Below are 27,514 nucleotides of genomic sequence, written 5' to 3' on the forward strand. Positions count from 1 at the left end.
GCCTCGGGCCTGGAGTCCACACCTCCCCAAGTTCTGATCCCTTACTCATGAACAAACTTGGCCCCTACCTTTCATTATCCAGGAAAAAGTCCTGAAAATGAGACAGCTCAGAGGTCAAGATTTGGACTAAAGGAACTACATCTTAAGTCAACCAGGACTTCAAACATGTCAGACTGCCAATGAAGATAGAAAATCAGATGCTCGGGCCAACTGATGTTTTGGGTTCTAATAGGCATATCTATGTAATTCCTTCAGAAGGGCTGCCACAAAGCCAACAGAGGAGCCGCATAAGGATCCTGTCATTTTTGTTCATTTGAATTTGCAGCCAGGTTAGGGCAAGAGACTCGCCTTTTAGTACCACGATCCTTCATTGCTACCCGAGGGGAATGGTTCATGTGTGTCTCCAACCCATGATTTTGCACCATCAGACATGTTCCTGCATGCTTTAGGAACTGATACTGAGCCACCTGGGGGAGCCCAAGCCTAGGGGATGGGATTTGGGGAGAACGGAGGAGGAGGAGCTACCATTGTTACAAGATAACACATTTATAGGCCATAATACATATGAGGAAAAATAGCTCTCCTACCATAAGCTGAATGCAGGAACTGAAACTCTGTTGGACAGAAATGTTAGTTGAAATTACCACTAAGAATTTCTTCAAAGTTGTACATATTTCAGTAACATAACAGACTTTGTCTCAAGACATCAGTTTTCCCCATGCTGAACAAGAAATAGTGAACAAAAAAATTACAAAGCATCTCTTCCCCAGAGAGGGTGACAGACTTGCCATCCAGGAAAGCTCACTCATTGTACAGGGCCTCTCTCTCCTTGGAAGTCTTTTAGGCAACTGACCCAGAATTGCCTGGATGTGAACAAGCCCAAATTCTTGCTCTTTACTGCTCCATATTAAGAACACCTGGAATTTCACATGAAGGTTCAGAGACAATGAGTGACATCACAGGCCCTTCAAAAGTGTTGATAAAACCCTAGAGCACCAAGGCAGTGGTACTCCATCACTGAATCAGAAAACAGGAGTGCTACAAGCTAAGGGCCAGACAAATTGGTTTAAATTTTAGCTCCATGACCTTTTCTTTGTGGGTCAAGGGGCTTGAACTCTGGGTCTGGGCATTATTCCTGAGCTCTTCAGCTCAAGGCTACCACCCTACCCTCTTGAGCCACAGCCCTAATTCCAGTTTTCTAATGATTAATTGGAGATGAGTCTTGAGTTCTTTAGTGCCCAGGCTGGCTTTGAACCATGATCCTCAGATGTTAGCCTCCTGAGTAGCTAGGATTACAGATGTAAGCCACCGCTCCTGGCTAGCTCCATGACTTACTTTCTTTTTCACCTTTCTTTTCTTTTCTTTTGCTAGTCCTGGGGCTTGAACTCAGGACCTGGGCTAGTGCTCTACCACTTGAGCCACAGCTCTACTTGTAGCTTTCTCTATGTATGTGATACCAAGGAATCAAACCCACGGTTTTGTGCATGCTAGGCAATGACTTTAACATTAGGTCACACTCCACCACTAGGCCACATTCCTGGCCCCTCCATGACTTTCTATCTATATAGCTTTGGCAATTACTTAACCTCTCTAGGCAAAACTAGAAGCAAGGTAAAAAAAATGAACTTAGTAATATGCCTCACAGTACCTGAAGCAAGGCAAGTATTTGGAAAACGCAATTTCCTACACCTACAATTCCTCAGGTTTGCCATATGAAAAATGGGAAAAATATAGTTTTACTTTACAGGGCATCATAAAATCAAGTGAGACAATACACAGAAATGCTGTAGAAATAGTCTCTGTATTTCATTTTTCATCCATCTCCTATTTTTAATATCAGTATTAGCATTCATTGCGCATATTAGCATTCATTGTGAAGAATAATCTTGCAAAATGTTTATTACTATATTAATCCATATCCTTTTAAAAATAAATTTAAAATTTGTTCCTGTTTTCCTTCCTCTCATTTTCAGGTGTGATTATCACTAATATGACAAGCCCTTCTGGATTGTGATACTAAGTATTAGCTTGTCCTTCACTCCTGAGAGGCCAAATAGTTCTAAGATCCCTGAAATCATTAAGCACTTGGCAGGGAAAAGGGGGGAGGGGGAGAAGCTCCAAGAACATATAATGCTGTTAGAACCAATGGAAGAAGGAAGTTTCCCTACATCCTGGACAAGTGACATGCTATAGGGCATTCAGAGTGGCTAAAAATAGCTGTTTCTCAGCAGCTTCTTGGTCTCTTAGAAGCAATTGGAAGAAATTTAAACCTAAGAGCCTAGTTCCTTGCAGACATCCACTTCTGCATTACAAACAGCTGGCTCTGCAAGGAAGCTAAGAATAACCTACACGGTTCTCTGACCTTGAGCCAGCTCTCTTCTATGGCTGGAACCTCATTGCAGTCAGGAAATCTGTGAGGGCACAGAGCGTCACCCCCCAATAAAAAATATATTCAGTTATATGTGTACGCTATGTGTGTAACTCAAAATGGAAAGGGCTTGCTCCAAGGTCATATCAAAGTCAGAAGCAGTCCTCAAGTCTGGAGCTAACTTAACGTATTAGTCCCACCCTATACTGTGGATTTTGTTTGTTTCTTATCTTAGCACATGGTTTGGGTTACTTTAATCATGGCTTAGAAATACAATGACTTTTAAGAACAATAATATTGGGGGAAAATAAGGATAGAAGAAGGCTTTTCTGTTTGTTTAAAACATCTGAAAACTTAATATCCAACCGTGCTGGCAGCTTTCTAGGCTCTCCATGACTTTCTGACTCAGACTCCTCCCTTTCTATATACTACCTTACTATCTTGCCTGCTCTGGTCTAACCCCAATTTCTCTGCCCACTGCCTCAAAGACAAAATAGTGGTTAAGGGTCCAGGATGTGGATCTTGGAGCAAATGATCAAATTTCTCTAGATTTCATTTTTTTAATTGGGAAAATTAACTAACAAACACTACTGATGGGAATTTGATATGATTAATTGATTGGCACCAATGGCTTATGCTTATAACCCTAGCTACTCAGAAGGCTGAGATCAAGGTCGGAAACCAGCTGGGGCAGGGAAGTTCATGAGACTCATTATCTTCAACTATCCACCAAAAAGCCAGAAACAGAACTACGGTTCAGGTGGTGGAACGCTAGCACACCCTGAGTTCAAGCCCCAGGATTGAAGATTTAAATTAGTCTTGGCACATAGGAGTCATTCAAGAGATAGTAGATGAATCTGGAATTATGGATAATTTGTCTTTCTTGTTCTTGCTTATCTTCTATTTCCTTTTCTTATCGAATTTTTCTGAATAAAAATTGTAATACTACATCGAATGGGAGTGGTGACCAGAGACACCTTTCTCTTGTTTCTGACCTTTCAGGATATGCTTTCAGCTTTTCTTGCCAAATTTATCTAACGCAATCACAGAAACATATCAGAAGCTCTTAATACTATTCAAATGTAGCTTAGTGCTTAAAATCTTCACCAGCCAACCTCCCAAATTACCTGCTCTGTGTTATCCTATAGCTTCCACTCCCACTGCTTCAGGAGGCTCTCACAGCTTGACTTCTGTCCTCTAGAGCCCTCCCTCTATCAAGGGCAGCTAAGAACTTTCTGCTTTCCACTCAATTTACTCTTAAGCACATCTACCTGTGACCTTTCTTTGGTTGGAGAGGAAGAGCTGCCCTCCAGAGTGAGATACCCCACCTCACCCTACTACTTAACTCCCCCAAGCAAGGAAGAGAACTGTGCTGTGGAGGCCTGGCTCTGTGTGGCACAGCTTCTTCTCCATCACTGACTCACCCCTCCACTGCTGCTTCCCACCAGTGCTTGTTTTAACTACACTCAGACCTTCCAGGTCTGTCACCTATGAATCCCTCCTTTCTTCCTTTGTGTGAGTGTGTGTGTGAGTGTGTGTGTGTGTGTGTGTGTGTGTGTGTGTCAGTCGTGGGACTTGAACTCTGGGCCTAGACATTGTCCCTGAGCTCTTCAGCTCAAGGCTACCGCACTACCCCTCGAGCCACAATGCCACTTCTTTCTTTTCTTTTTTCTTCTCTCCCTCCTCTCCTCCCCACCCTCTATCTCGCATAGTCATTTTCCTTTCTAGTGTAGTCATTTTCCTAAAAATACTTCCCCTTTCCCCGCCCCCACTCACTGTATTCTGCTTTTCAGCTCATCACCTCCCTGATGCAGCCAGTGAGGTCGCTGGTGGCCTCCTCACCATGAAGACAATGAATCTGCCTTATGCCTGACCTCAGCTGAACTTCAGCCACAGCTCACCTACCCTTGCTCAGGTCGCACAGCACTTGAAGATTTAAGCACCTATGTACGGTATGTTTGGCAATCAAAACCTCCTTTTTAGTTTTTAAGATAGAACTTACCAAATTTCATCAAGCATTTAATCAGAGAGAATTTCTGTAGATTTTGTTACTACCTCCTATTATAGACCTTTTAATCCATCTACTGAGTGGCTAAACCAGTCACTTTATTGATTAAAGGTAAATACTGTGGGGGGGGAATGATAAGAGGGGTGACTTTGATCAAGATGCATTGTACACATAAATAGACATGTTAAATTGAAATTCTTTTATACAACTATTTGAAAAAAAAATTTGGGGGGGGCAGTTGGTCACGGGGTTTGAACTCTGGGCCTGGGCATTGTCCCTGAGATCTTCAGCTCAAGGCTACCCCCTCTACCCCTTGAGCCATAGCCCCACTTCTGGTTTTCTAGTGGTTAACTAGAGATAAGACTCTCATGGACTTTAGTGCCTGGGCTGGCTTTGAACTGCAATCCTCAAATCTCAGCCTTCTGAGTAGCTAGGATTACAGGCGCAAGCCACCGCGCCCAGCATTTGAAGATAATTTTAAAACATGAACAGAAAACCAATGTTTTAGTGTCATAGATTTTTAGCCCATAAACATTTATAAAGGAGCAAAATTTGCTTCTCTAACAAACTCTTCAGGGGCAGTTAATGGTAGCTTCCTCAAGTGAGAATCATTGTGTCTTCCAAAGTGTCTCAGGCTTACATAACAGGGCCAAAATAAATGCCCATAGTGACAGTTAATTTTGCCTTAGGTTAAATGTCGTTCAGTTAATCTTGGTTTAGGAAACACCTCGGAGATTAGTAAAGCATACCTCAAGGTGTGTCAGAACGGTATTTTCAGAGATGATTAGTTCGTGAGGGCTCTGATAAAATGAATAACTTAATCAACTGATGGATAAAAAAATCCTGTCTGGTTGGAGGAGCCAGGTCATTGGGTGTATGTCCTTAAGAGCTGTATCTTGGGGCCGGGAGTTTGGCCTAGTGGTTAAAGTGCTTGCCTAGCATGCATGAAGATTCCTCGGTACCACATACATAGAAAAAAGTCGGAAGTGGTGCTGAGGCTCAAGTGGTAGAGCTCTAGCCTTGAGAAAGTCCAAGGACAGTGCTCAGGCCCTGAGCTCAAGCCCAGGACTGGCAAAAAAAAAAAAAAAAAAAAAAAAAGAGCTGTATCTTACTATGGTTACTTCCCATTGCAGCTCTCTGGTTTTTGTCTGCTGCAAAGTGAACAGTTCTCCTCTCACATTCCTACCCCAGGATCATGTTCTGCCTAAGCACATGGGGCCAGGTGACCATGGGCTAAACCCTCAAAAGCCATGTGCCAAAGTAAATCTTCACCTTTAGTTGTTTTCAAAGGTAGTTGGGGCACAGCTATGGCATAACTATATAAAATGCTTACATATGTATAACAACTTTAGAAGTTCTAATTTATTTGCATAAAATAGTTCTTATTTGAAAAAAAGAGAACAACTTCATGGTGTGTGTATGTATGTATGTATGTGTGGGTGGGTATGTATGTGGGAGTGGGGGGTGTGTGTGGGGGTGTATGTGTGTGGGTATGTGATTTGATGTGACTTCAGGGTCCAGTACTCAAAATGTAGGCCTTCAGGCACAACCTATATTCTTTTCTGCTTTAAATGTCCCAGAGCAAAGGGAATAGTAATAGTAGCATGACTTCTGGATTGGCACAGAAGAGCAAATCCACTGGATTTGCACTCTCAAGATTTCTAGTCCATAAGCTGCTGCTGATTCACTGGGTACTGTGGGCAAAACTACTTGTCTGGATCTCTGTTGTCAAGAGAAGTTAAAATGGAGAGTCTCTGAGATCTTTTTAAGCTTTCAAATTCTATAATAACCAGTAAATAAGAAAACATGTATGATGTGACATTTAAGCTCTTTCCAAATTTGCAGGCCCTTGCAACCTATAGTTTCCATTCATCCAGTCCTCCACCCATCTGGCTCCATGCTTCAACCATTCCCATTACTTTTAGGTTCCTAGCAGTGTATGTTCTACATCTCCATGCCTCTGCCATGCTTCCCTAAAATGACCACTCTTCCTTTGAGTGCCTGAAGAACAAAATTAAAACAGTCTTCTTCAAGTCTCTGTTGAAAGTTCCTGTATGAACCTTCCCTGTACTTCCAGGCACACCGTGGCTCCTTTCTCTTCAGGTATGTATTTCTTCTTTAGTACTTATTGTATTGTACTCCAGTGAATTTGTTTATATGCCAGGCCCCAAAATGAACTGTAAGCTACTGGGAGCAAAGATGATATATTTTAAATTTTCAATTCCAGGATGGAGGACACTCAACAAATATTTATTGAGTGAAGAGAAGCTTACATAAAACCACCCACAACCCTGAGGTAAGTAATTATATGTAACTCTCAGAGGTGAGATGACTTCCTCAAGGCTTTACAATAGTGGAATGGTTAATCAGGATTCAAACTCCAGACTTTCTAACCATAAAGCCTTTCTTCCTTTTGCTTTTGAGTATTAAAATGCTGGCTGAGTTGGGAGGTTAGAACCAGCAGTGCTGTAATGCTCCTGGCCCAAAAGAGAACAAGTATTTTCAAACCCATTTTAACTTCGACCCAAGTGTCATGCCTTTATTACTTTTGAAAAACAAGTGGCTTGTCTTGCCCTGAAAATCAGCTTTTTACCCTCTGGTGGCAAGTCTCTCATTCTCTCCCAAATCTACACCCAGATTGTTGTGTGTGTATGTGTGCGCGCACTTGGGGTTCCCAATGGCTGCCTCAGGGAAACTGAGCAAAGAATGAATTTGCACACTGCTGGAGATGACCAGAAAGGTTCTGTGGGGATCTGAATGTCTCATACATTCCAGCCATATGAGGGATGGGCCAACTTTAAGTCCCTAGGAAAGAGAAAGATTCTGCTCCCACTCCCACCCTGAGGTGGATCTGCCCCAGTTCCCAGACAGAGGGCAAACAGGTGGGTTTATTTTTTCCAAATTCAGTCCCACTTTTTTGCACCACCTTCTGAACTGATGCTCCAACTCTCTGCTTACCTGGAGCGTAACTGGGGCTATTGGTTGGGTACAGGCTGGGATTGTAGGCAGGGGCCGCTGCTGGGTAGGCTGTAGGGTAACCTATAAAGAAACAAGAAAAGCTTCACTTAGGCAGAAGATAGAACGCAGATTTCTGAGGAAACAGAATCCAAGTTAACAGACTTGGATTTTTTTTTTTTTTTTTTTTTTTTGCCAGTCCTGGGCTTGAGCCTGGATTTTCTCAAGGCTAGAGCTCTACCACTTGAGCTTCAGCACCACTTCTGGCTTTTTTCTATGTATGTGGTACCGAGGACTCGAACCCGGGTCTTCATGCATGCTAGGCAAGCACTTTAACCACTAGGCCAAACTCCCGGCCCCCAGACTTGGATTTTCTTGAATCAAGAGAAAAGTCATTAATATCACACCATCAATACATGTCGATTTAAAAAATCTGTTTTTAAAAAGTAATACATGGGGCTGGGAATTTGGCCTAGTGGCAGAGTGCTTGCCTAGCATGCATGAAGACCAGAGTTTGATTCTTCGGTACCACATACATAGAAAAAAGCCAGAAGTGGTGCTATGGCTCAAGTGGTAGAGGGGTAGCCTTGAGAAAGCCCAAGGACAGTGCTCAGGCCCTGAGCTCAAAAAAAAAAAAAAAAAAAAAAAAGAAAGAAAGACATGCAATATGTCTGTATCCTTGCTGTTTAAAAAAAAAGGGGGGGGGGAATTTAGGCTGGAAGCTTGGCTCAAGTGGTAGCAAGCCAGCAGTACTCACCACAAAAAAAAAAAAAAAGAAAAAAAAGAGGCCGGGAGTTTGCCTATTGGTAGAGTGCTTGCCTAGCATACTCGAAGATCCGGGTTTGCTTCCTTGGTACTACATACATAGAAAAAAAGCTGAAGTGGTGCTGAGGCTCAAGTAGTAGAGCTCTAGTCTTGAGAAAGTCCAAGGACAGTGCTCAGGCCCTGAGCTAAAGTCCAGGACTGGCAAAAAAAAAAAAAAAAAAAAAAAAAGAAAGACTATATAGAAGTATATATGATGAAAAGTATACGCTTACTTTTATATCCTTGCCACATTTCTCTCTCCCCAGAGGTAACCCCATAACATTTTTCCAGATAATTTTCTACATGGAAAGAGAACACGTCACTTTTGTAGCTTCTGTCAATTGTCATGATGTTAGTACTCTCACATACCATTATGAAGCTGCTATGATATCACTGGGTATACATATATTTATATTTATACCTGTGTACAGATCTGAGGTAGCTACTTGTCATTCAACTAGTCTAGAGGTATGGTACTTCTCAAGAAGAAAGTCAAAGGGTCTTGACTTTATGTAAATATACATGTACATACATATGGTAAATAAAATACAAGGATACATACATGCACAAAATTTTTTTTGTTGTGCTGATGGTTCAAATCTGGGGCTTCATGGAAAGCACTCTACCAAGAACTGTATTCCCAGCTCTATATCTTGTTGTTTTTTTTCCCCTGAAGTTTTCAATTGTGGTAAATTAAGTATAAAAATTTGCCATGCCAAAAAACTTTGCCATGTCAATCACTTAAGTGTATAATTCAAGGACATTTATTATTTTGCAATGTTAGTACAAGTTTCACCAATATCTATTTCTACAGACTTTCAATCATCTTCAACAGCAAAAAAAAAAAAAACAACCCAAAACCTCTGTCACTTTAATAACAGAAGCACAGGATTTAAAGGGGAGGTTATGGCAAGCATTTGGCAATTAGAAGATAATGGGGCTCAGACCAGGGCAACAGCAGAGGAGGTAATAAGACTTTAAATATGTTGCCACACTGCTTTCTAGAAAAGACTATTAATTTGAACTTGTACTAGCAGTGCCTAAGTGCCTGTCTCACTACTTCCTGCAGCTTTTAAATGCTCATTGGTATTCTCACTAACAATGGAAAGCTGGTTTTAAAAGTCAAAGATTAAATCCCTAAATCCCTAAAAGCTTCTTTGGGATTTGTAAATTCTGAAGCTTTAATAATGTATCTTTGTTAATATGCTGTTCCAATTCCAAAGAAAATTCATTTCTCTTTACACTCTTCCTTCGTTTTCTGATTTTAGAACTGTGGTAGCCAATCTGTCACTTAATAATCTAGAGGTGTGGCACTTCTCAAGAAGAAAGTCAAGGGGGCCTAATTTGTGAAGCAAAGTAATCCAGTTTTATGGCTGAAACTTCTACTCAGCTTCATGTAAGAATTACAACTGCAGCCAGCTGAGCCCTGGTGGTTCATGCCTGTAATCCTAGCCACTTGGGGCCGAGATCTGAGGATGGAAGTTCAAAGCCAGCCCAGGGAAAAAGTCCCTGTGAAATTCTTACCTCCAATTAACCACTCAAAAAGTGGAACTGGATGGGCCGGGAGTTTGGCCTAGTGGTTAAAGTGCTTGCTTGCCTAGCATGCATGAAGACCCGGGTTCTATTCCTCGGTACCACATACATAGAAAAAAGCCGGAAGTGGTGCTGAGGCTCAAGTGGTAGAGCTCTAGCCTTGAGAAAGTCCAAGGACAGTGCTCAGGCCCTGAGCTCAAACCCAGGACTGGAGAAAAAAAAAAAAAAAGTGGAACTGGAGCTGTGGTTCAAAGTGCTAGAGCACTAACCTTGAGCTAAAGAGCTCAGGGAAGAGGTGTGTGCTTGCCTATCAAGAATTGTATTCCCAGCTCTATATCTTGTTTTTTTTTTTTTCCTTTGAAGTTTTCAATTGTGGTAAATTAAGTATAAAAATTTGCCATGTCAAAAAAATTTACCGGGCCGGGAGTCTGGCCTAGTGGTTAAAGTGCTTGCCTAGCATGCATGAAGACCCGGGTTCGAGTCCTCGGTACCACATACATAGAAAAAAGCCAGAAGTGGTGCTGAAGCTCAAGTGGTAGAGGGGTAGCTTTGAGAAAATCCAAGGACAGTGCTCAGGCCCTGAGCTCAAGCCCAGGACTGGCAAAAAAAAAAAAAAAAAAAAAAAAAAAATTTGCCATGTCAATCACTTAAGTGTATAATTCAAGGACATTTATTATTTTGCAATGTTAGTACAAGCTGCACCAATATCTATTCCTACAGACTTTCAATCATCTTCAACAGCAAAAAAAAAAAAACCAAAACCCCTCTGTCACTTTAATAACAGAAGCACAGGATTTAAAGGGGAGGTTATGGCAAGCATATGGCAATTAGAAGATAATGGGGCTCAGACCAGGACAACAGCAGAGGAGGTAATAAGACTTTAAATATGTTGCCACACTGCTTTCTAGAAAAGACTATTGGAAGCCCCAATGTTAGGACTGCAGGTGTACATCACTGTACCTGACTTAAGAGTAAGGATTTTTGTTGTTGTTGTTTTTTGTGGTGGTAGCATGAGAGCTTAAACTCAGAGCTTCAAGCTATCACGTGGCTTTTTTTTTTTGTCTTCTACTGGCACTCCATATTTGGAACCATACCTCTAGCCACAGATCATTCAGAACAAAGAAGAGCTAAAAGAGTTTCTGCTTTGATCTAGAACACAACATGCATGTCTACTTTCACTATACATATTCAGCGTAGTATTGTACTGGAAGTTTTAAGTTTAGAGCATTTAAGCAAGAGAAGTTTCAGATATCTAAACAGAAAGGGAAGAATCAAATTATCTCTGTTTACAGCAAGCATAACTATAAATAGAAAAATTCTAAAACTCCACCAAAAAATTGGTTGAAAGAATATTCAGAATTCAGTAAAATCCTGAAAGTAACCTCAAAATTACAAACGTTAAAAAAAAAAAAACCTGGGCCGGGAGTTTGGCCTAGTGGTTAAAGTGCTTGCCTAGCATGCACGAGGACCCGGGTTCGATTCCTTGGTACCACATACATAGACAAAAGCCGGAAACGGTGCTGAGGCTCAAGTGGTAGAGTGCTAGCCTTGAGAAAGTCCAAGGACAGGGCTCAGGCCCTGAGCTCAAGCCCAGGACTGGCAAAAAAAAAAAAAAAAAAAAAAAAAAAACCTAAGTTGGCCAGGAGTTTAGCCTAGTGGTAGAGTGCTTGCCTACCATACACAAAGACCTAAGTTCGAGTCCTCAATACCACATATATAGAAAAACCAGAAGTGGTGTTGTGGCTCAAGTAGTAGAGCACTAGGCTTGAGGAAAGCCCCAGGACAGTGCTCAGGCCCTGAGTTCAAGCCCAGGACTGGCAAAAAAAAAAAATTAAGTTACCTAAGTTGCCAGAAGTATTAAATTAAAATTAATTTTACTAAAATTTGTAAAATATCAGGACCCAAATATTCAGTTAAGCCTTTAAAGGTTAGCTATAGTCATCAGTTCAGACACACAAAAAACTTTTTTTTTAACTTCCAAATCCTTCCCAAACTAGTTCTCCACAGCTTTATTTTATTGTTAGTAGGTAATAATTCATTCTTCCAACTCTAAGGTTAAAAACAGTCCGTTTTTTGCTTATTCTCTTTCAGCTATCCACATCTAACCTATCAGCAATCCTTCCAATTGGATTTTTAAAACACACTCAGAATCTGGCCATAACTCAATGCTTCTACATTTTTTATCTCAGTCCAAGTCATAACTGTTCTCACCCAGGTTATTGTAAAAGCCCCAAACATGGTTCTCTGTATGTATACTCTCGATCTCATATAGTTTATTTCTTACAGCAGCCAGAGTGGTACTGTTAGAATAGAAAGTCTGATAATACCCTGAAGTAGCTTACACTGACAAGGAGAGCTAAATCCTTTTAATGACTCACCGGGGGCCCTGCTACCTATCTAATATCTTCTCTTGTTATTTGCCTCCAGCCACGATGACCTCCTCAATGTTCCTTAAACATGTCAAGCATCTTTCCATCTCAGTCTTTGCCTACCACACTCAAAAGACTCCCCATACCCTGGAATTCCAGACCTCAAACGTTGACCTCCAAGATTTGACTGGATCTCCTAAAGCTCATTTGGCAATGACACACCATGTATATTTCACCACTGCTCATACAGAATACTTTCTCAGGATTGTATTTATATTTTTTGAAGGTCAGGACTACAGAGAATAAATGTGTGAACTTTACTCCTTTATAGTTCAAAGGTTGAAGTAGTGATTAGCTTCCTGGAATTGTGATGTGTACATTTAAAATTGCTTTGGAGATGTCAATAGAATCTAATCCCCCTATTCTTGTTCTTACTAAGATTAGAGCTAAAGAAACACAAAGCCATTTTTATTAATATGGAAATTAGAAATTATTTCAACAGAAATCAAGGGACTATTCAGTTAGTGGAAAACTAACTCCCTGGCTCAGGAAGACTAAGAGGATTAGTCCTTTGTGGGCAGGGGGACACTTAGGCAATAAAGATATTTTAGATCTGAAGTTCATGATGAAAATGAAAACTACTGTTGCATTCCCAGTTTGGTCACAATTCCAGAGTGACTTTTTTTTTTTTTTTTTTTTTTTTGCCAGTCCTGGGTTTGAGCTCAGGGCCTGAGCACTGTCCTTGGACTTTCTCAAGGCTAGAGCTCTACCACTTGAGCCTCAGCACCATTTCTGGCTTTTTTCTATGTATGTGGTACCGAGGAATCGAACCCGGGTCTTTATGCATGCTAGGCAAGCACTTTAACCACTAGGCCAAACTTCTGGCCCCCAGAGTGACTTTTAAAAAAGGTCTTTATTCTCTCAAAATAAAAAAGGAAGGGGGCAAAAGAAAAGATTCTATTTAGAATGTGTACTGTGTTCTTGGCACAGTGCAAGGCACTTTTTAATCTGAGTTCATGCTCACGCCAATGACAAATGTATTATTAGATTCATTTTAGAGATGAGGATATTGAGATATATCTTACACAGCTAGTGAATAAAGAGAGTAGAGTCAGTCAGGCCTGAATAAAACAAAAGGCCATTCCAATCAACCTCCCAACCTCTGCGAAAACCTGAGTCCAGTTAGTCTAAACTTCCATGGTTAACTGCCATTTATTTAGCTAAGTTTTTTTTTTATTTCATCTTTAACATTGGCAAAAAAAGGATGTCATTTTGTAATTAATTTGGTCAAAGAAGCTTCTGCTTAAAAAAAACAACTATATTCATTTAGCATCTTAATATAGGTCATGATGATTTTCCTGAAAAATGTCACATAGACACTGAACCATAGTTAGAAGAGGTCCTGGAGGTAACTAGGTTCAACTAGCAACTCAGCATAGGAATACCCTTTCTGATGGCCTATTGGCTGGTGGCACAGCTTCTGCTAGCACCCTTTCTAATGATAGTATGCTCAGGACCTCTTCAGTCATTCAAAGTTCCTGCTGGAGAGCTTTGGAAGTTGAAACCCCTTTTCTCTCCAATCTAAAACTCTACCTTACCACCAAACACCTCCTTAGCCACTGAGCACAAATTGAACAGAACACAAATTTGTTCCCTCTGCTAAAGATACTTTTGTTTCTCCAGTAGTGAGATAGCACAGAGATTGACATTAGTCTTCCTAATTTTTTTTCTTGTAAAAATCCAAAACACCCAATTCTTTCAACTCTACCCTCCTTCTGGGTCCTCACCTTTATCATACTTAATTTGCAAATTAGTTCATAGTTCAATTTTTCTTTCTATGATAGTCAATCACTCTTTTGCTGATATTTCCTTCCTAATTTAATTTGGCAACAGTAATCCTAGCTACTCAGAAAAATGAGATCTGAAGATTGTGGTTTGAAGCCAGCACGGGCAGGAGTCTGTGAAACTCTTTTTTTGGGGGGGTGGGTCTTGGGGCTTGAACTCTAGGCCTGGGTGCTGTCCCTGAGCTCTTCAGCTTAAGGCTACCTCCCTACCCGAGTCTATGAAACTCTTTTTCTTTTTTTTTTTTCTTTTTTTTTTTGCCAGTCATGAGGCTTGAACCCAGGGCCTGAGCACTGTCTTTGGACTTCTCTCAAGGCCAGAGCTCTACTACTTGAGCCACAGCACCACTTCTACTTTTTTCTATGTATGTAGTACTGAGGAACTGAACCCAGGCCTTCATGCATGTTAGGCAAGCACTCTACCACTAGGCTAAACTCCCAGCCCCACTTCTGGCTTTTTCTGTGAATATGGTACCAAGGAATCAAACCCAGGGCAGCTTTGTGTATGCTAGGCAAGCACTCTACCACCAAGCCACACTCTCAGCCCAAAATAAGTTTTTAATTGAAGTCACATAACAAGATTTTGATGGTGGTGGGAGTGACACCTAATTGATTTATTCTGGATTTTTTCTTTATCAGAATAGTAAATAAGCATTGCTAAATAGCAAATGCTTATTTACAAAACTTGATCCTGATAGTAAAACCCTACTTTCAGTGTTGTGAGCTGAGAAGCTGCAACACAAGGGGAGATACTCTAGCTGCAGAGTTTATAGCGGCCCCTCTTCTGTAGTAGGAAGGAAGAAAGCAAAATAAATGGAGCCTGGAATCTGTCAGCTTATGCCTGACTCTTACTAGCTGGGAGGCTTGATGACTTAACAGTGCTCGACTGGTGAGTAGACTAGAGTGTAAGTCAACCTAACAGGCAAGGGGCTGAAGTGCTGGCTTTGGGCCTGCTCACCTGAAACTTAAGTCAGCTAATACTGGACTCAAAGACCACCCATGAAGCCTCACACTTGCAGTGATGGAACTCTAGGATATGAACTATGAATGAGGTGACTATTCTCAGGGAAAAGCCACTTAACAAGAAAGGGTGAGATACCAGAACTCAGCTATGCTGTGACTATGCTGCATCTTCAGGGAATGCTTACCTACTGGTAAAAGCAGGCTTTTTCTCCAGATCATTCATCTTTGCTGAGCACTAGCAGAAAAGGCTAAACCCTGAGCATATACCATATCATATACACAGACACACAGACACACAGTTTGTTGAGGCGCTCATTAATGTAATTGCTCTAAGTAAGAACCAAATATGTACCATTCCTCAGAGAGAAAAATTCTTCAATAAATCTTAAAATATCTCTTCAGTTTGTTCTTTACTAGAATGGGAGACATTGTAATGGAAAGCAGATGGCCTGATCTGCTTCAATCTCCAATCCAGAGTGGAGATTGTGTCTTTTTTGCTTGGCACTTGGAAGGACCCAACACTATTCCATATCGTTTGTGTGTGGCCTGTGACTATGTGCAGCAATATTCTAAACATGGAAAAAAGAGCAAGGTAAGTTTTAAAACTATTTGGTCCATGAATTTCTTTCCCTCCAGGACAATTCATTCTCTCACTATATTTTCTTTTTAAAGAGATCTTCCTTCGGTTCTTGTTCTTGGGCTTTCTCAAGGCTAGCACTCTACCACTTGAGCCACAGCATCACCTCTAGCTTTTGTTGCTGTTGTAGAGTTTGAACTCTGGGCCTGTGCGCTGTCCATGAGCTCAAAGCTATTGCTCTACCACCTGAGTCACAGCATCACTTCCAGTTTTCTGGTGTTAACTGGAGGTAAGAATATCACACACTTTAGTGTCCAGGCTGGCTTTGAACCTCGATCCTCAGATCTCAGGCTTCTGAGTAGCTAGGATTACAGGCGTGAGCCACCAGTGCCCAGCTGGACTCTATCAATTTTAAGGGTTGTTGTTGTTGTTATTATTATTATTATTTGGTTGTGTGGGGTCTGGGTGCTGTCCCTGACCTCTTTTGCTCAAAGCTACCACTCTGCCACTTTGAGCCACAGTGCCACTTCCAGTTTTCTGGTGGTTAACTGGAAGTAAGAATCTCTTGGACTTTCCTGCCTGACTGGTTTTGAACCATGATCCTCAGATCTTAGTCTCCTTAGAAGGATTACAGACATAAAGCCACCAGTGCCGGGCTGCTATTTTTTGGGGGGAGATGGGGAGGGACAGTCCCTGGGCTTAAACTCAGGGCCTGAGCACTGTCCTTGGGCTTTATCAAGGTCTTTGTGCATGCTAGACAAGCAGTCTATTGCTAGGCCAAACTCCCAGCTGCTGTTAATTTTTTTATTTAAATTTTCGTTATTATAAAAGTGATATGCAAAGGGATTATAGTTACATAAGTCATAAGAAGTACATTTCTTTTTGGACAATATCTCCCTTCCCTTGCTGGTTAATATTCCTGGGACTTGGTCATAGGAAGTAGGTGGTAAGTATGTGTGCCAAAATCAGATTTTGAAATAAACTGAAACATGGAACATGGAAATTATAAATACTTGGAAAATACTGTCATTACAACATTTTTTGAAGGGGAGGAGTTTAGAGCTATCACTAGGTTACTATGTGACCTGAGTAAGAACTTCCTTATCAAATCTAAATCTGCTTCCTTGTCTGAGGGGGAAAAAAAAGACTATTAAATGAACATTTTCCATGAGAAACCTGTGATCATGAGAAGCTAGGTGATTAATTTCAGTGACAGTTAAGATTGATTGGAATACGATTTCTCTGACAAAGAGAGTAAGGAAAGGGGAATGTTTGACTATTTTTCAGTTATTTGTTTTTTTTTTTTCCCTTTTTAACCTGGAGGCATCAGCAGAACTTTGTAAGTATAGCACGAATAATACTATGCACTCTGTTGAATTGAATTTGAAGATGCAGTAAATCACAATAACCAGGGACTCATCTTAACAACTACAAAATTAGCTCAATCTAATTCTCTGAATTTTGCTGCTTGGTTTATTATGGCCTATAATCAGTGGAAATTGCAACATCAAGTCCAAAAGTATTACACAAAAGCAAATGCTATAAGAAAACAACATGTCCTAACTCTAGACAGCTCAATGATCCCAGGCAAGTTACTTAACTACTCTGCACCTCAATTTCCAATCTGTAAGATAAGAATGGCAATAATTTACTCTCCAATTACCAAGATACATTAAGCATAGAGAAAGTTCAATTCTAGGGGGGAAAAAAGAAAATTCCTAAAAGGCTATGAGAAATTACCTAAGAAAGGTCTAAAAAGAAAACTCCCTGGTATACTAACTGCCCTCAGGACATCCTGAGAAATCAGTGAAAACTCATGACTACTGAACTTGTCACCCAAGGCAAAGAAAACCTGTGGTAAGCCCAGATTCTTCCTGTCTAACTCCTCAAACCCAACTTAAAGTCCTAACTTCTTCATTCATATAAAATACTGAGTATCTACTATATGTCAGACACTGTTCTCTTTAAAATGTCTCAAACATGCTGTCTCTTACCCATCTCAAATATTAACACCCTGCCCAGTATTGGGGTTTGAACTCAGGACCTGGGCACTGAGTTTTTTTTCTCACTTAAGGCTAGTGCTCTACCACTTTGAGCCACAGCACCAAACTTCTGGTTTTCTGGGGGTTAACTAGAGATAAGTCTTTTAGAGGGACTAGGAGTTTGGCATAGTGGTAGAGTACTTGCCTAACATGCACAAAGACCCAGTTTTGATTCCTTGGTACTACATACATAGAAAAAGCCACAAGCGGTGCTGTGACTCAAGTGGTAGAGCTCTTGCCTTAAGAAAGCCCAAGGACAGCGCTCAGGCCTTGAAATCCTAACTACTCAGGAGGCTGAGATCTGAAGCTTTTGGTTAGAAGCCAGCTGGGGCAGAAAAGTCCCTAACACGACCTTATATATTATAGATGGGCCCTTTTGCTTGAGTACTTACTACTCATCCCTATTCTTTTCAGTCTCCTTTGTTCCTTAATGATGAAGGCTTAATAATGTTGCCTTGGGTGTAAGACAGACCCACCAGCTAGGCTTTATACATGCTAGGGAATACTGTATTGCTCAGCCATACCCCACCCTGAGCCTCTTATAATGTAGGATAATGATTACTTTGCAGTGTTGGGATGATAGTAATGCTAACAATAAAAGTCAACCAATGTTATTTACATATCTAGAATTTGTTATTCCCAATTAATCACTATTTTCTACTGGTCTTTATTTTATAACAGAAGGTACTAAATAGAGGATCTAATTTACTTGTCTAGACATTGTGGTGGATATCATGAGCTAGCTAACTCAACACTCATTCCTGTCTTTGACCTTGCCTGTATTTTACTACTAAGACTAAAATTTTCACTTTGCAGCCTTCTGCTAGAAGTAGGTAGCTTAGTTCTGGTCAATGACTATACCAAAAAAAAAGTCTACTGAGTGAATTCTAGTAAAGTCTTTGCTTTTCTTAGTAAAAGGATATTCATAATTGATGGCCACCTAAGCCCCTTTTTCCCCAATCTCAACTTCAGACACCTATATTTATGCCAAAGCAGGTGTTTCAGATCAAAAGTTGTGGGGATGCTGATTTTGAAATTACTGACCTAATAAATCAATGCTATGCATCACTGATCTCTAGACTTCTTTTAAAGTAAAACAAGCATACTTTCTATTTTCCTAGTTAAGATATGCTAATCAAATCTTTCAGGAACATTTTACTTTGGATTTTATTTTATTTTGGATTTTTGTGCTGGTCCTGGGGCTTGAATCACAGCCTGGTTTCTGCTCCTGAGCTTCTTTTGCTCAAGGCTAGCAAAACTTGAGCCACATCTCCACTTCTGGTTTATTTTGTCATTAATCAGAGATAAGAGTCTCACAGACTATTCTGCCCACACTAGCTTTAAACCTCAATCCTCAGATCTCAGCCTTCTGAGTAACTTGGATTACAGAATGAGCCACTAGTGCCTGGCCATTTTCTGCTATTTATAAATGACACATCAACTAGATAAAGGAGATAAGGTACAAACTTAAGAAGTCCTAATGACATAAGAAATATCTGGTATTGGATTGAAGAGAAAATAGATACTTACATGATGAAAATGATTATATTATCACTCAACCTATTTCCACAACATGTCAAGTCATCTGAAAATCCATGATAGTGTCAGAAGCTTAAATCACAACAGAAATGCTCCTTTCCCCAGTTCTCTTTTATGAATTTCAATTTAGTTTTTCCAGCTCAGAGTACAAGAAGAAATAAGATCTGAAATCTGATCTTGGCTTTCTGTTCCACCCTATCCCCAACCTAGCTTAAGATATGGCAAAGATTCTAGGCTTTCTGCCACATAGATGTGTTTGATAAATGTACTCGGGTAAGTTGTTTTGTTCTTGGTGCTGGTCCTGGGGCTTGAAATCAAGGTCTGGGCACTGGCCTGGAGCTATTTTGCTCAAGCCTAGAACTCTACCTCTTAAGCCACAATTCCACTTCCAGCTTTTTGGTGATTAACTGGAGAAAAGAGTCTCACTGACTCTACCTGGGCTAACTTCCAACCACAGTCCTCAGATCTCAGTCTCTCCAGTAGCTAGGATTACAGACATTGAGCCACTGGGGCCTGGCTTAAACGTAAGATTTTCAGTGTGGAAATGTAACAATGTCAGCTAATTTTTAAAAAGCAGAGTGAGATAAGCTTATCAAAGAGGTTGATAAATTTAATATAACCTTAAAATTTGTGACAGTATTGTGACAGTGGAGGCCAAAGCATCTCTCTGGCGGATGGAAGCCTTTAGAAGCAACATGAAGTGTGGTTTTGTAGCTTAAACAAGACCAAAGACTATTGATCTTTTTCTGCTTGTTCTCCTGCTGAGAGCAGTAATAGCAAAAATCTGATTTAGACACTTAAATTCAAGTACCTCCCCCACCAGCTGAGCAATTTTCAAGTAATCACACTTTTAACCTTCCCTAACAAGAATCCTGTTAAAGCCAATTTGGGGGGGTAATTATTTAGTTTTCAAACATGTACAAGGAAAAGGAACTATTGGCTATCTTGCTGGAAACTGGAGCATCCATCCCTGTCCTGTATCCAGGGTTTGTGGCTACCTTCTCATTTTGTCTGAGATGGGGGCTGCCATCCCTTCTTTCATAGCTGATGTATGACCTGTTTCTAAAGCTGTTTTGAACTTGGAGAACTTATGATTTTCATGATGGCAAGATTCCTAGGCAGAAGCGGGAGTTTGGCCTACTGGTAGAGTACTTGCCTGGCATGCATGAAACTCTGGGTTCGATTCCTTGGTACCGCATACACTGAAAAAAGCCAGAAGTGGTGCTGTGGCTCAAGTGGTAGAGTGCTGGCCTTGAGGAAAGCCCAAGGACAGTGCTCAGGTCCTGAGTTCAAGCCCCAGGACTGGCAAAAAAAAAAGAAAAAAAGATTCCTAGGCAAGCTCACAGAACTTATAGGGGGAAAAAAAGAATATTAAACACTAAATAGCAGATTTGTGTATCAAAACATCTACAGTGCTTATGAAAAAACACAGATTTTCCAGAAACTACCTTTAAAGTTTTGATTTAGTATTTCTGGGGTGGGACCCAAGAATGTGCACTTCTAACAACTTCCTATGCCCAGAGATTATACTTAGAAAACTATGCTAAGGGCTGGGAGTGTGTCTAGTGGTAGGGTGCTTGCCTAGCATGCACAAGCCCTGGGTTCAATTCCTAGATACCACATACGCAGAAAAATCCAGAAGGGGTGCTGTGGCTCAAGTGGAAGAGCGCTAGCCTTGGGGGGGGGGGGAGCCCAAGGACAGTGCCCAGGCCCTGAGTTCAAGCCCCAGGAATGGCAAAAATAAAAAAGTCTATGCTAAATCAATTATCAAGTTACAGAGATTTTTGGACACTCACACTTACGCACTCCAGATGATGAGAAATTCACTCCATCTCTAACAAGAAGTTCACTATATCAGGATATTTACCTCACTAGAGCTTTGAACAAAAACAAAACACTCTCACTCTCTGTCTCTGTCTCTGTCTCTGTCTCTGTCTCTCTCTCTCTCTCTCTCTCTCACACACACACACACACACACACACACACACACACACACCCCAACTGAAAATTAAAACTGAGTTTTGGGGGCCAGTAGCACAGCCTAGTAGTAAGAGTGCTCACCTAGCATGCATGAGGCCCTGGATACCTGATCCTCAGAAAAGGATGCAGGCAGTGTTACAACTCAAGTAGCAGAGCACTAGCCTTGAGTAAAAAGTGTCCAAGGATGGTGCCCAGGCCTTCAGTTCAAGCCTCACGACTGGCAAAAAAATATATATAGGGGCCGGGAATTTGGCCTAGTGGTAGAGTACTTGCCTGGCATGCACGAAGACCTGGGTTCAATTCCTCAGTACCACATACATAGAAAAAAGCCGGAAATGGTGCTGAGGCTCAAGTGGTAGAGCTCTAGCCTTGAGAAAGTCCAAGGACAGTGACAGTGCTCAGGCCCTGAGCTCAAGCCCAGGACTGGCAAAATATATATATATATATATCCATATATAGCAATAAATTTAAAAAATAAAAGTATATCGTATTTCAAATGTCATGTTCTACAGTCAAGTATTCAAGAAAAAAATCTCTATATGCAATCACTGGTCCATAAATTTAAGAACATAATTAAAATCAAGCTGAATCTTTGATGTCATAGATACACATCAATCTATATATCAATGTATGTCCATAGAATATATATCCTATCATAGATCTTTATGTCTATATAGATATATTTATATCTCTAAATCCATGTCAATGACCTGGAATACCTGCGTATTCAATCATCACTTTTGTATTGTTTAGACCTAACACCCACATATCAGGGAGACCATGTGTCTTTTGTTCCTTTCGTCTTAGCTTAACTTACTCAACATGATTTGCTCTAATTCCACTCACTTCCCAGTGAATATCATTATTTTCTCTTGTCCAGTAGCTATTTAGAACTCCATTGTATATATGTACATTTTTTGTATCCATTCATCTGTATTGGGACATCTGAGTTGTTTCCATCTCTTAGCTATTGTGAAGAGTGCAGCAATGAACATGATTGTGCAGGTGTCTTTATCATATCCCAGGTCATGTTGGTGAGTGGTTTTTCTTTATGGGACCAGATAAATCCTACATATCAGGAACTTGGACAATGTCTATAGGTTTTCTTTCTTTCTTTTTTTTTTCTTGCCAGTCCTGGGTTTGAGCTCAGGGCTCACTGTCCTTGGACTTTCTCAAGGCTAGAGCTCTACCACTTGAGCCTCAGCACCACTTCCAGCTTTTTTCTATGTATGTGGCACCAAGGAATCGAATCCGGGTCTTCGTGCGTGCTAAGTAAGCACTCTACCACTAGGCCAAACTCCCAGCTTGTCTATAGGTTTTCATAAGGCAAAGCTAATACTTTTTTTTTTTGACAGTCCTGGGTCTTGAACTGTCCTTGGGCTTTCTCCAGACTAGAGCTCTACCACTGGAGCCACAGTACCATTTCCAGCTTTTTTCTATATATGTGGTATGGAGGAAACAAACCTGGGTCTTCATTCATGCTAGGCAAGCACTCTTACCACTAGGCCACACTCCCAGCCCAAAGCTAATACTTTAAAAAAGATATTGAGCAGCTAGGTCATGGTAGCTCACTCCTATAATCCTAGCTACTCAGGAGGCTGAGATCTCAGGATCTTGGTTCAAAGCCAGTCTGGTCAGGAAAATTGGTGAGACTCTTGTCTCCAGTTAACCAGCCAAAAATTGGAAACAGTACTGTGACTCAAAGTGGTAGAATGCTAGATTTAAGCAAAAGAGTATAGGGACAGCACCTGGGCTCTGTGCTCAAGCCCTAAGACAAACAAACAAACAGAGTTTGGTATGGTAGTTCACACCTGTAACCCCAGCACTCAGGCAGGAGGACTGTGGGTTCTCAGATCTGTAAGCCAGCCTATCTCAAAAAAAAAAAAAAAAATTCTTTGAAGCTAGGCATAGAACTCAGTGGTATGAATGAGGCCCTACGTCCATCTCAAGGAAATAAAGGAAAGCAGGGAAGAAGGAATGCTTTGAGTTTTAAAGAGAATTCTCCTAGAAACCCCAAACAATAAAGAAAGGGCAAGCCTGTAAAGTCTTCAATTTTCCAATGTGTATACATACTGCTGCCAACTGCTATTAAGAAAAAACTTAGCCTTTCCACAATATATCTGTGCTCATCCTAGTACTTATCAGAAAGGGATGTATTCAAGGATGGAGAAGTGTGTGACTAGAATATATACCACGGCAAGGTCAAGTAGATACATAGACAATTCTGAGACTCTTTGTAGTTTTGGAGCTATAAATGGGCTATTGTGATATTGATTCCTTAAACTAAACTTTGTGTCTAGGAAGAGTTGTGAAGCATAGGAGCTCCTGGGAAGCTTTGTCTATTTGTTCAGAGTTCCCTATAAATATCATCTTTCCTGGCCTTTTCTGGAGCCCTTGGTTTGTGCAATTTTAGAACAGAGTGGATTTATATCTTAATGCCAATTACCACTTTAGAGAAGTGTTCAGAACAAAGAAGAATATCAAACTTTGAGGTCAATTTGTCAGATTTACTGACCCCTGAAAAGACTTCATTTGCCATTTGAGAAGTGTGATCATTCAGTCTTTCTTTTTTCTTTTTTTTTTTTGGCCAGTCCTGGAATTTGAACTCTGGGCCTGGGCACCGTCCCTGAGCTTCTTCATACCCAAAGCTAATACTCTACCACTTGAGCCACAGAGCCACTTGTGGCTTTTTCTGAGTAGTTTACTGGATAGAAGAGTTTCACAGACTTTCCTGCCTAGGCTGGCTTCAAATTGCAATCCTCAGATCCCAGTGTCCTGAGTAGCTAAGTATTACAGGCATGAGCCACCTGTCCCAGTCATTTACTCACTGAACCAATCTCTATGCATTAAGAGTTTACTTTGTGTTAGGCACTGTGTCAAGTATAAAAGACAAAATGATTTCGTGCAAAAAGCAACAAGTATTACACAAAGATATTTACCTGTAATGCAATAAATAATAGAGAGAGAGCATATAGCTCAGTGGTTAATTAAGAGCATGGAAAATCCTATTCTGACTTGAGTTTGGCTTCAGTATTTTCTGATTCTATTACAAAGCCAAATCTCATCTTCTCTTTCTTGACTTGTGTCTACAACTATTAAAACTCGAATAATAATTTAAATAACACAGATCAAACTAGATACAGTAACCTCTATGGGTATTCAACTATAGTTGAATATGCTGAAAGGTTCACAAAAGCACTAAATATAGCACACTTTCCTAGATGTTAAACAATAATGGAGTGGTATCCACACCTATAATTTCAGCACTGGGTGGCTAAAGCAGGAGTATCACAATTTCAAGGCCATCCTGGGCTACCTGGTTGATATATAGCAAGACTGTCTTGGAAGGAAGGAAGGAAGGAAGGAAGGAAGGAAGGAAGGAAGGAAGGAAGGAAGGAAGGAAGGAAGGAAGGAAGGAAGGAGAGGGAGGGCGGGCAAGCAAGGAAGGAAGGGAGAGAGAGGGAGAGGGAGGGGAGGAAGGGAGAGAAAGAGAAAGAAAAAGAGGGAGAAAGAGGGAGAGAGGAAGAGAAAGAGGGAGGGGGCAGGAAGAAGTAAGGAAGGAGGGAGAGAGGGAAAAGAAAAGAAGGAATGACAGGGAAGAGAAAGAAAAGAGAAAGAGGAAAAGAAAAAGGAAGAGAAGTATGACTATATCATGGCACCTTAAGGCAAAATTCTTTTCTTCTAATGTCCCATACTGGATGTTCAACCAACAGCAACCACTGCTATTAATAGTGGACAGTTGTTCTTAAGTTTATTCACTGTAGAAACAAATCTACTCTGCAGGTTTGGAACATAAGAAGAGGTTCTTGCTATCCAGATATCCCTCCTACTTCTTGCCCATTCCAAGCTCTCTACTTCCTGTCCAGAAATCCTTATGGCTTTGTGAAAAGAAGCAGAGCAATTCTGCCCCTGAATGCCAGGGAATTCTCTTGAAAATATAGGAGAAGAATAATGCCTCTAGTAAAGATACTAATCTCAGCTACCTCCTAGCCTTACCAGAGGTCCTCAGCCTGTGAAAGCATCTACTTCCATGATTAGAACACTTGTATAATGATTGGACTGATTCCACAAAGGTTAGCTTTGCATCATTTAAAAAGTTCCTGTAATGAAAGGGTATCAATGTATGTGAATTAATGCACCTTCTATCTGGCAAATATCATGTAACCCTTTTACTAATTACAATAAAAAAAAAATTCCTGTAAATAGCCAAGCTCATGCCTGTAATTCTAGCTACTCAGGAGGCTGAGACCTAAGGTCTGAAGTTTGAAGCCAGTTTAGGCAGGAAAGTCTACGAGATTCTTAATGACCAAAAAATCCAGAAGGGGAGCTGTGGCTCACGTCGTAGAGTAGTATCGTAGAGCAGTATCTTTCAGCAAAAAAAAAAAAAAAAAAAAAAATCAGGGGCAGCACCCAGTCGCTGAGTTTAAACCCCAGGACTTTTCAGCTAGAGGAAGAATCACACCTTCTGACTTTAAGTGCACGCTCTCCCCACATTAAGCAATGGAAATCATTCTAATGAGAATCTGTGTAACACAACAAAAGGCTCTTCAGGTCCCTTGTTAAAATCCCACTGATGCGAGCTGTAATCGAGGGCCACAAAAACTGTATTACTATTGACTATCAACCACAAATAACAAAAAACTAAATTAAATTGAATGAGCATAATAAGCAAAAAAAGGAACTCACTCACTAGTAGCAGCTGTATATACACCTGACCATTCACAGGAAGATTTTTTTTTGGAGGGGAGAGTCATGGGGCTTGAACTATGGGCCTGGGCGCTGTCCCTGAGCTCTTCAACTCAAGGCTACCACCCTACCCCTAGAGCCACAGGCCCACTTCCCCTTTCTAGTGATTAATTGGAGATAAGAATCTTCCGGTCTTTAGTGCCCAGGGTGGCTTTGAACTGCTATCCTGAGATCTCAGCCTCCTAAGTAGCTAGGATTACAGGCATGAGCCACTATGGCAAGCCACAGGAGGATTCTTGTGAGAAGGCTTTCAAGTTTCCCTATCACTTTTGCCCAAGAGCCAGGAGCTCTGCAAAAGGAAACCCTGTGATGACAGAAGCTTCTGTCACTGAACAAGAGGGCTCAGTGAGGGTAATGAACTTACTTCATCACACCTATTTCTAAATCCTTTACTAAATACAGGGATTTCAAGAAAGGCCACGAAAACATGACTTTAAAAAGAGGCAAAGGAAACAAATTAATAGGAATAGTCATAATAAAACCTAATAAAAATTTAAAGATCTCTGGCCAGAACTTTAGAACCAGAAGAGTAATTACAAAATAATTCATTAGTCCCATTATCCTGGATAGAAAAGGAAAACAAGAGAAGTGACTCGATCAGTATCTCACAGCCATTATACATAATCACCTTGGAACTTAGAACTCCTTATGCTTCAGGATCTAGTTCCATTGCTTGTCAGAAACCTTTCTTTTTTCTTTCTTTCTTTCTTTTTAATGAAAGAGGAAGGACACAAAGGATTGAACGCAGCATTTCACATATGCTGGACAATCACTCTACCAATATAGGTATTCCTCCAGCCCCAGATATCTTCCCTGATACCAATCTCTAACCCTTACACATCTCTTGCTTCCTTGGCACTTTGCACAACAATTTATTATGTTAGTCGTTTTAGAATACAGAGAAACATTTGAGATAGCACTAGCCTCTTAACACACCTATGTCTTTCCATTTCATTATTATTATTATTATTCTTTTGCCAGTTCTGGGCTTGATCTCAGGCCTGAGCCCTGTCCTTGGACTTTCTCAAGGCTAGCACTCTACCATTTGAGCTATAGTACCACTTCTGGCTTTTTTCTATGTATTTGGTACCAAGGAATCAAACCCGGGTCTTCGTGCATACTAGGCAAGCACTCTTACCACTAGGCCAAATTCCTGGCCCTGTCTTTCCATTTCTTACAAATCTGTTAACAAGGAGAGTCTAGGGAGAAAACACATATGTACACACAAAAGGCACATAGATACTGTATCTTGTGTCTTCATAAAGTAGATAATCATTTGATTTGATAAGCAGAGTATATAACAAAACTAGAAGATTAGAATTCATTCACTCTAGTTCATTTAGGTCCCTTCATGTGGCAAAATACCTCATGAAACAAATTCTCCTCACCTGAAAAACCTAATAATCAAATTAGGCATGAGAAGATTCCTACTGGAAGGAAAGGGAATACTTGTTTGGCTACCCTTGTTTTATTTTATTATTTTCTTTTCCCAATCCTAGGGCTTGAACTCTGGAGCACTGTCCCTAAGCTTTGTTTGTTCAATTCTAGCATTTTACCACTTGAGCCACAGTACCACTTCTGGCTTTTTCTATTTATATGGTACTGAAGAATCAAACCCAGGGCTTCATGCATGCTGGGCAAGCAGCCTACCACTAAGCCACATTTCCAGCCCTTATTTATTTCTCCAGTCCTGGGGCGTGAACTCTGGGGTTCATTGCTATCACTTAAGTTTTTTTTGTCAAGACTAGTGCTCTACCACTTCATCCACAGCGCCACTTTGAACTTTTCT

General features: G+C 40.7%; 1 protein-coding gene across 2 annotated transcripts in view; it reads right to left on the minus strand.

Annotated features, from left to right (window-relative positions):
* Fam168a (family with sequence similarity 168 member A) overlaps window positions 1–27,514 on the minus strand; it is a 128,850-nt gene that overhangs the window by 21,532 nt on the left and 79,804 nt on the right. Inside the window, exons 3-4 of one of the 2 annotated variants that reach the window (XM_090348390.1) lie at window positions 7,335–7,415; window positions 588–614 (exon numbers count right to left, since the gene is read on the minus strand). In XM_090348390.1, coding sequence (XP_090204516.1) covers window positions 588–614; window positions 7,335–7,415 — 108 coding nt within the window. The remainder of the gene's footprint in view (window positions 1–587; window positions 615–7,334; window positions 7,416–27,514) is intronic. The other variant, XM_090348389.1, reaches the window with a different exon arrangement.

The sequence above is a fragment of the Megascapheus bottae genome, chromosome 16 (genome assembly GCF_031878675.1).
Source record: "Megascapheus bottae isolate mThoBot1 chromosome 16, mThoBot2.hap1, whole genome shotgun sequence".
Classification (NCBI taxonomy): domain Eukaryota; kingdom Metazoa; phylum Chordata; class Mammalia; order Rodentia; family Geomyidae; genus Megascapheus; species Megascapheus bottae.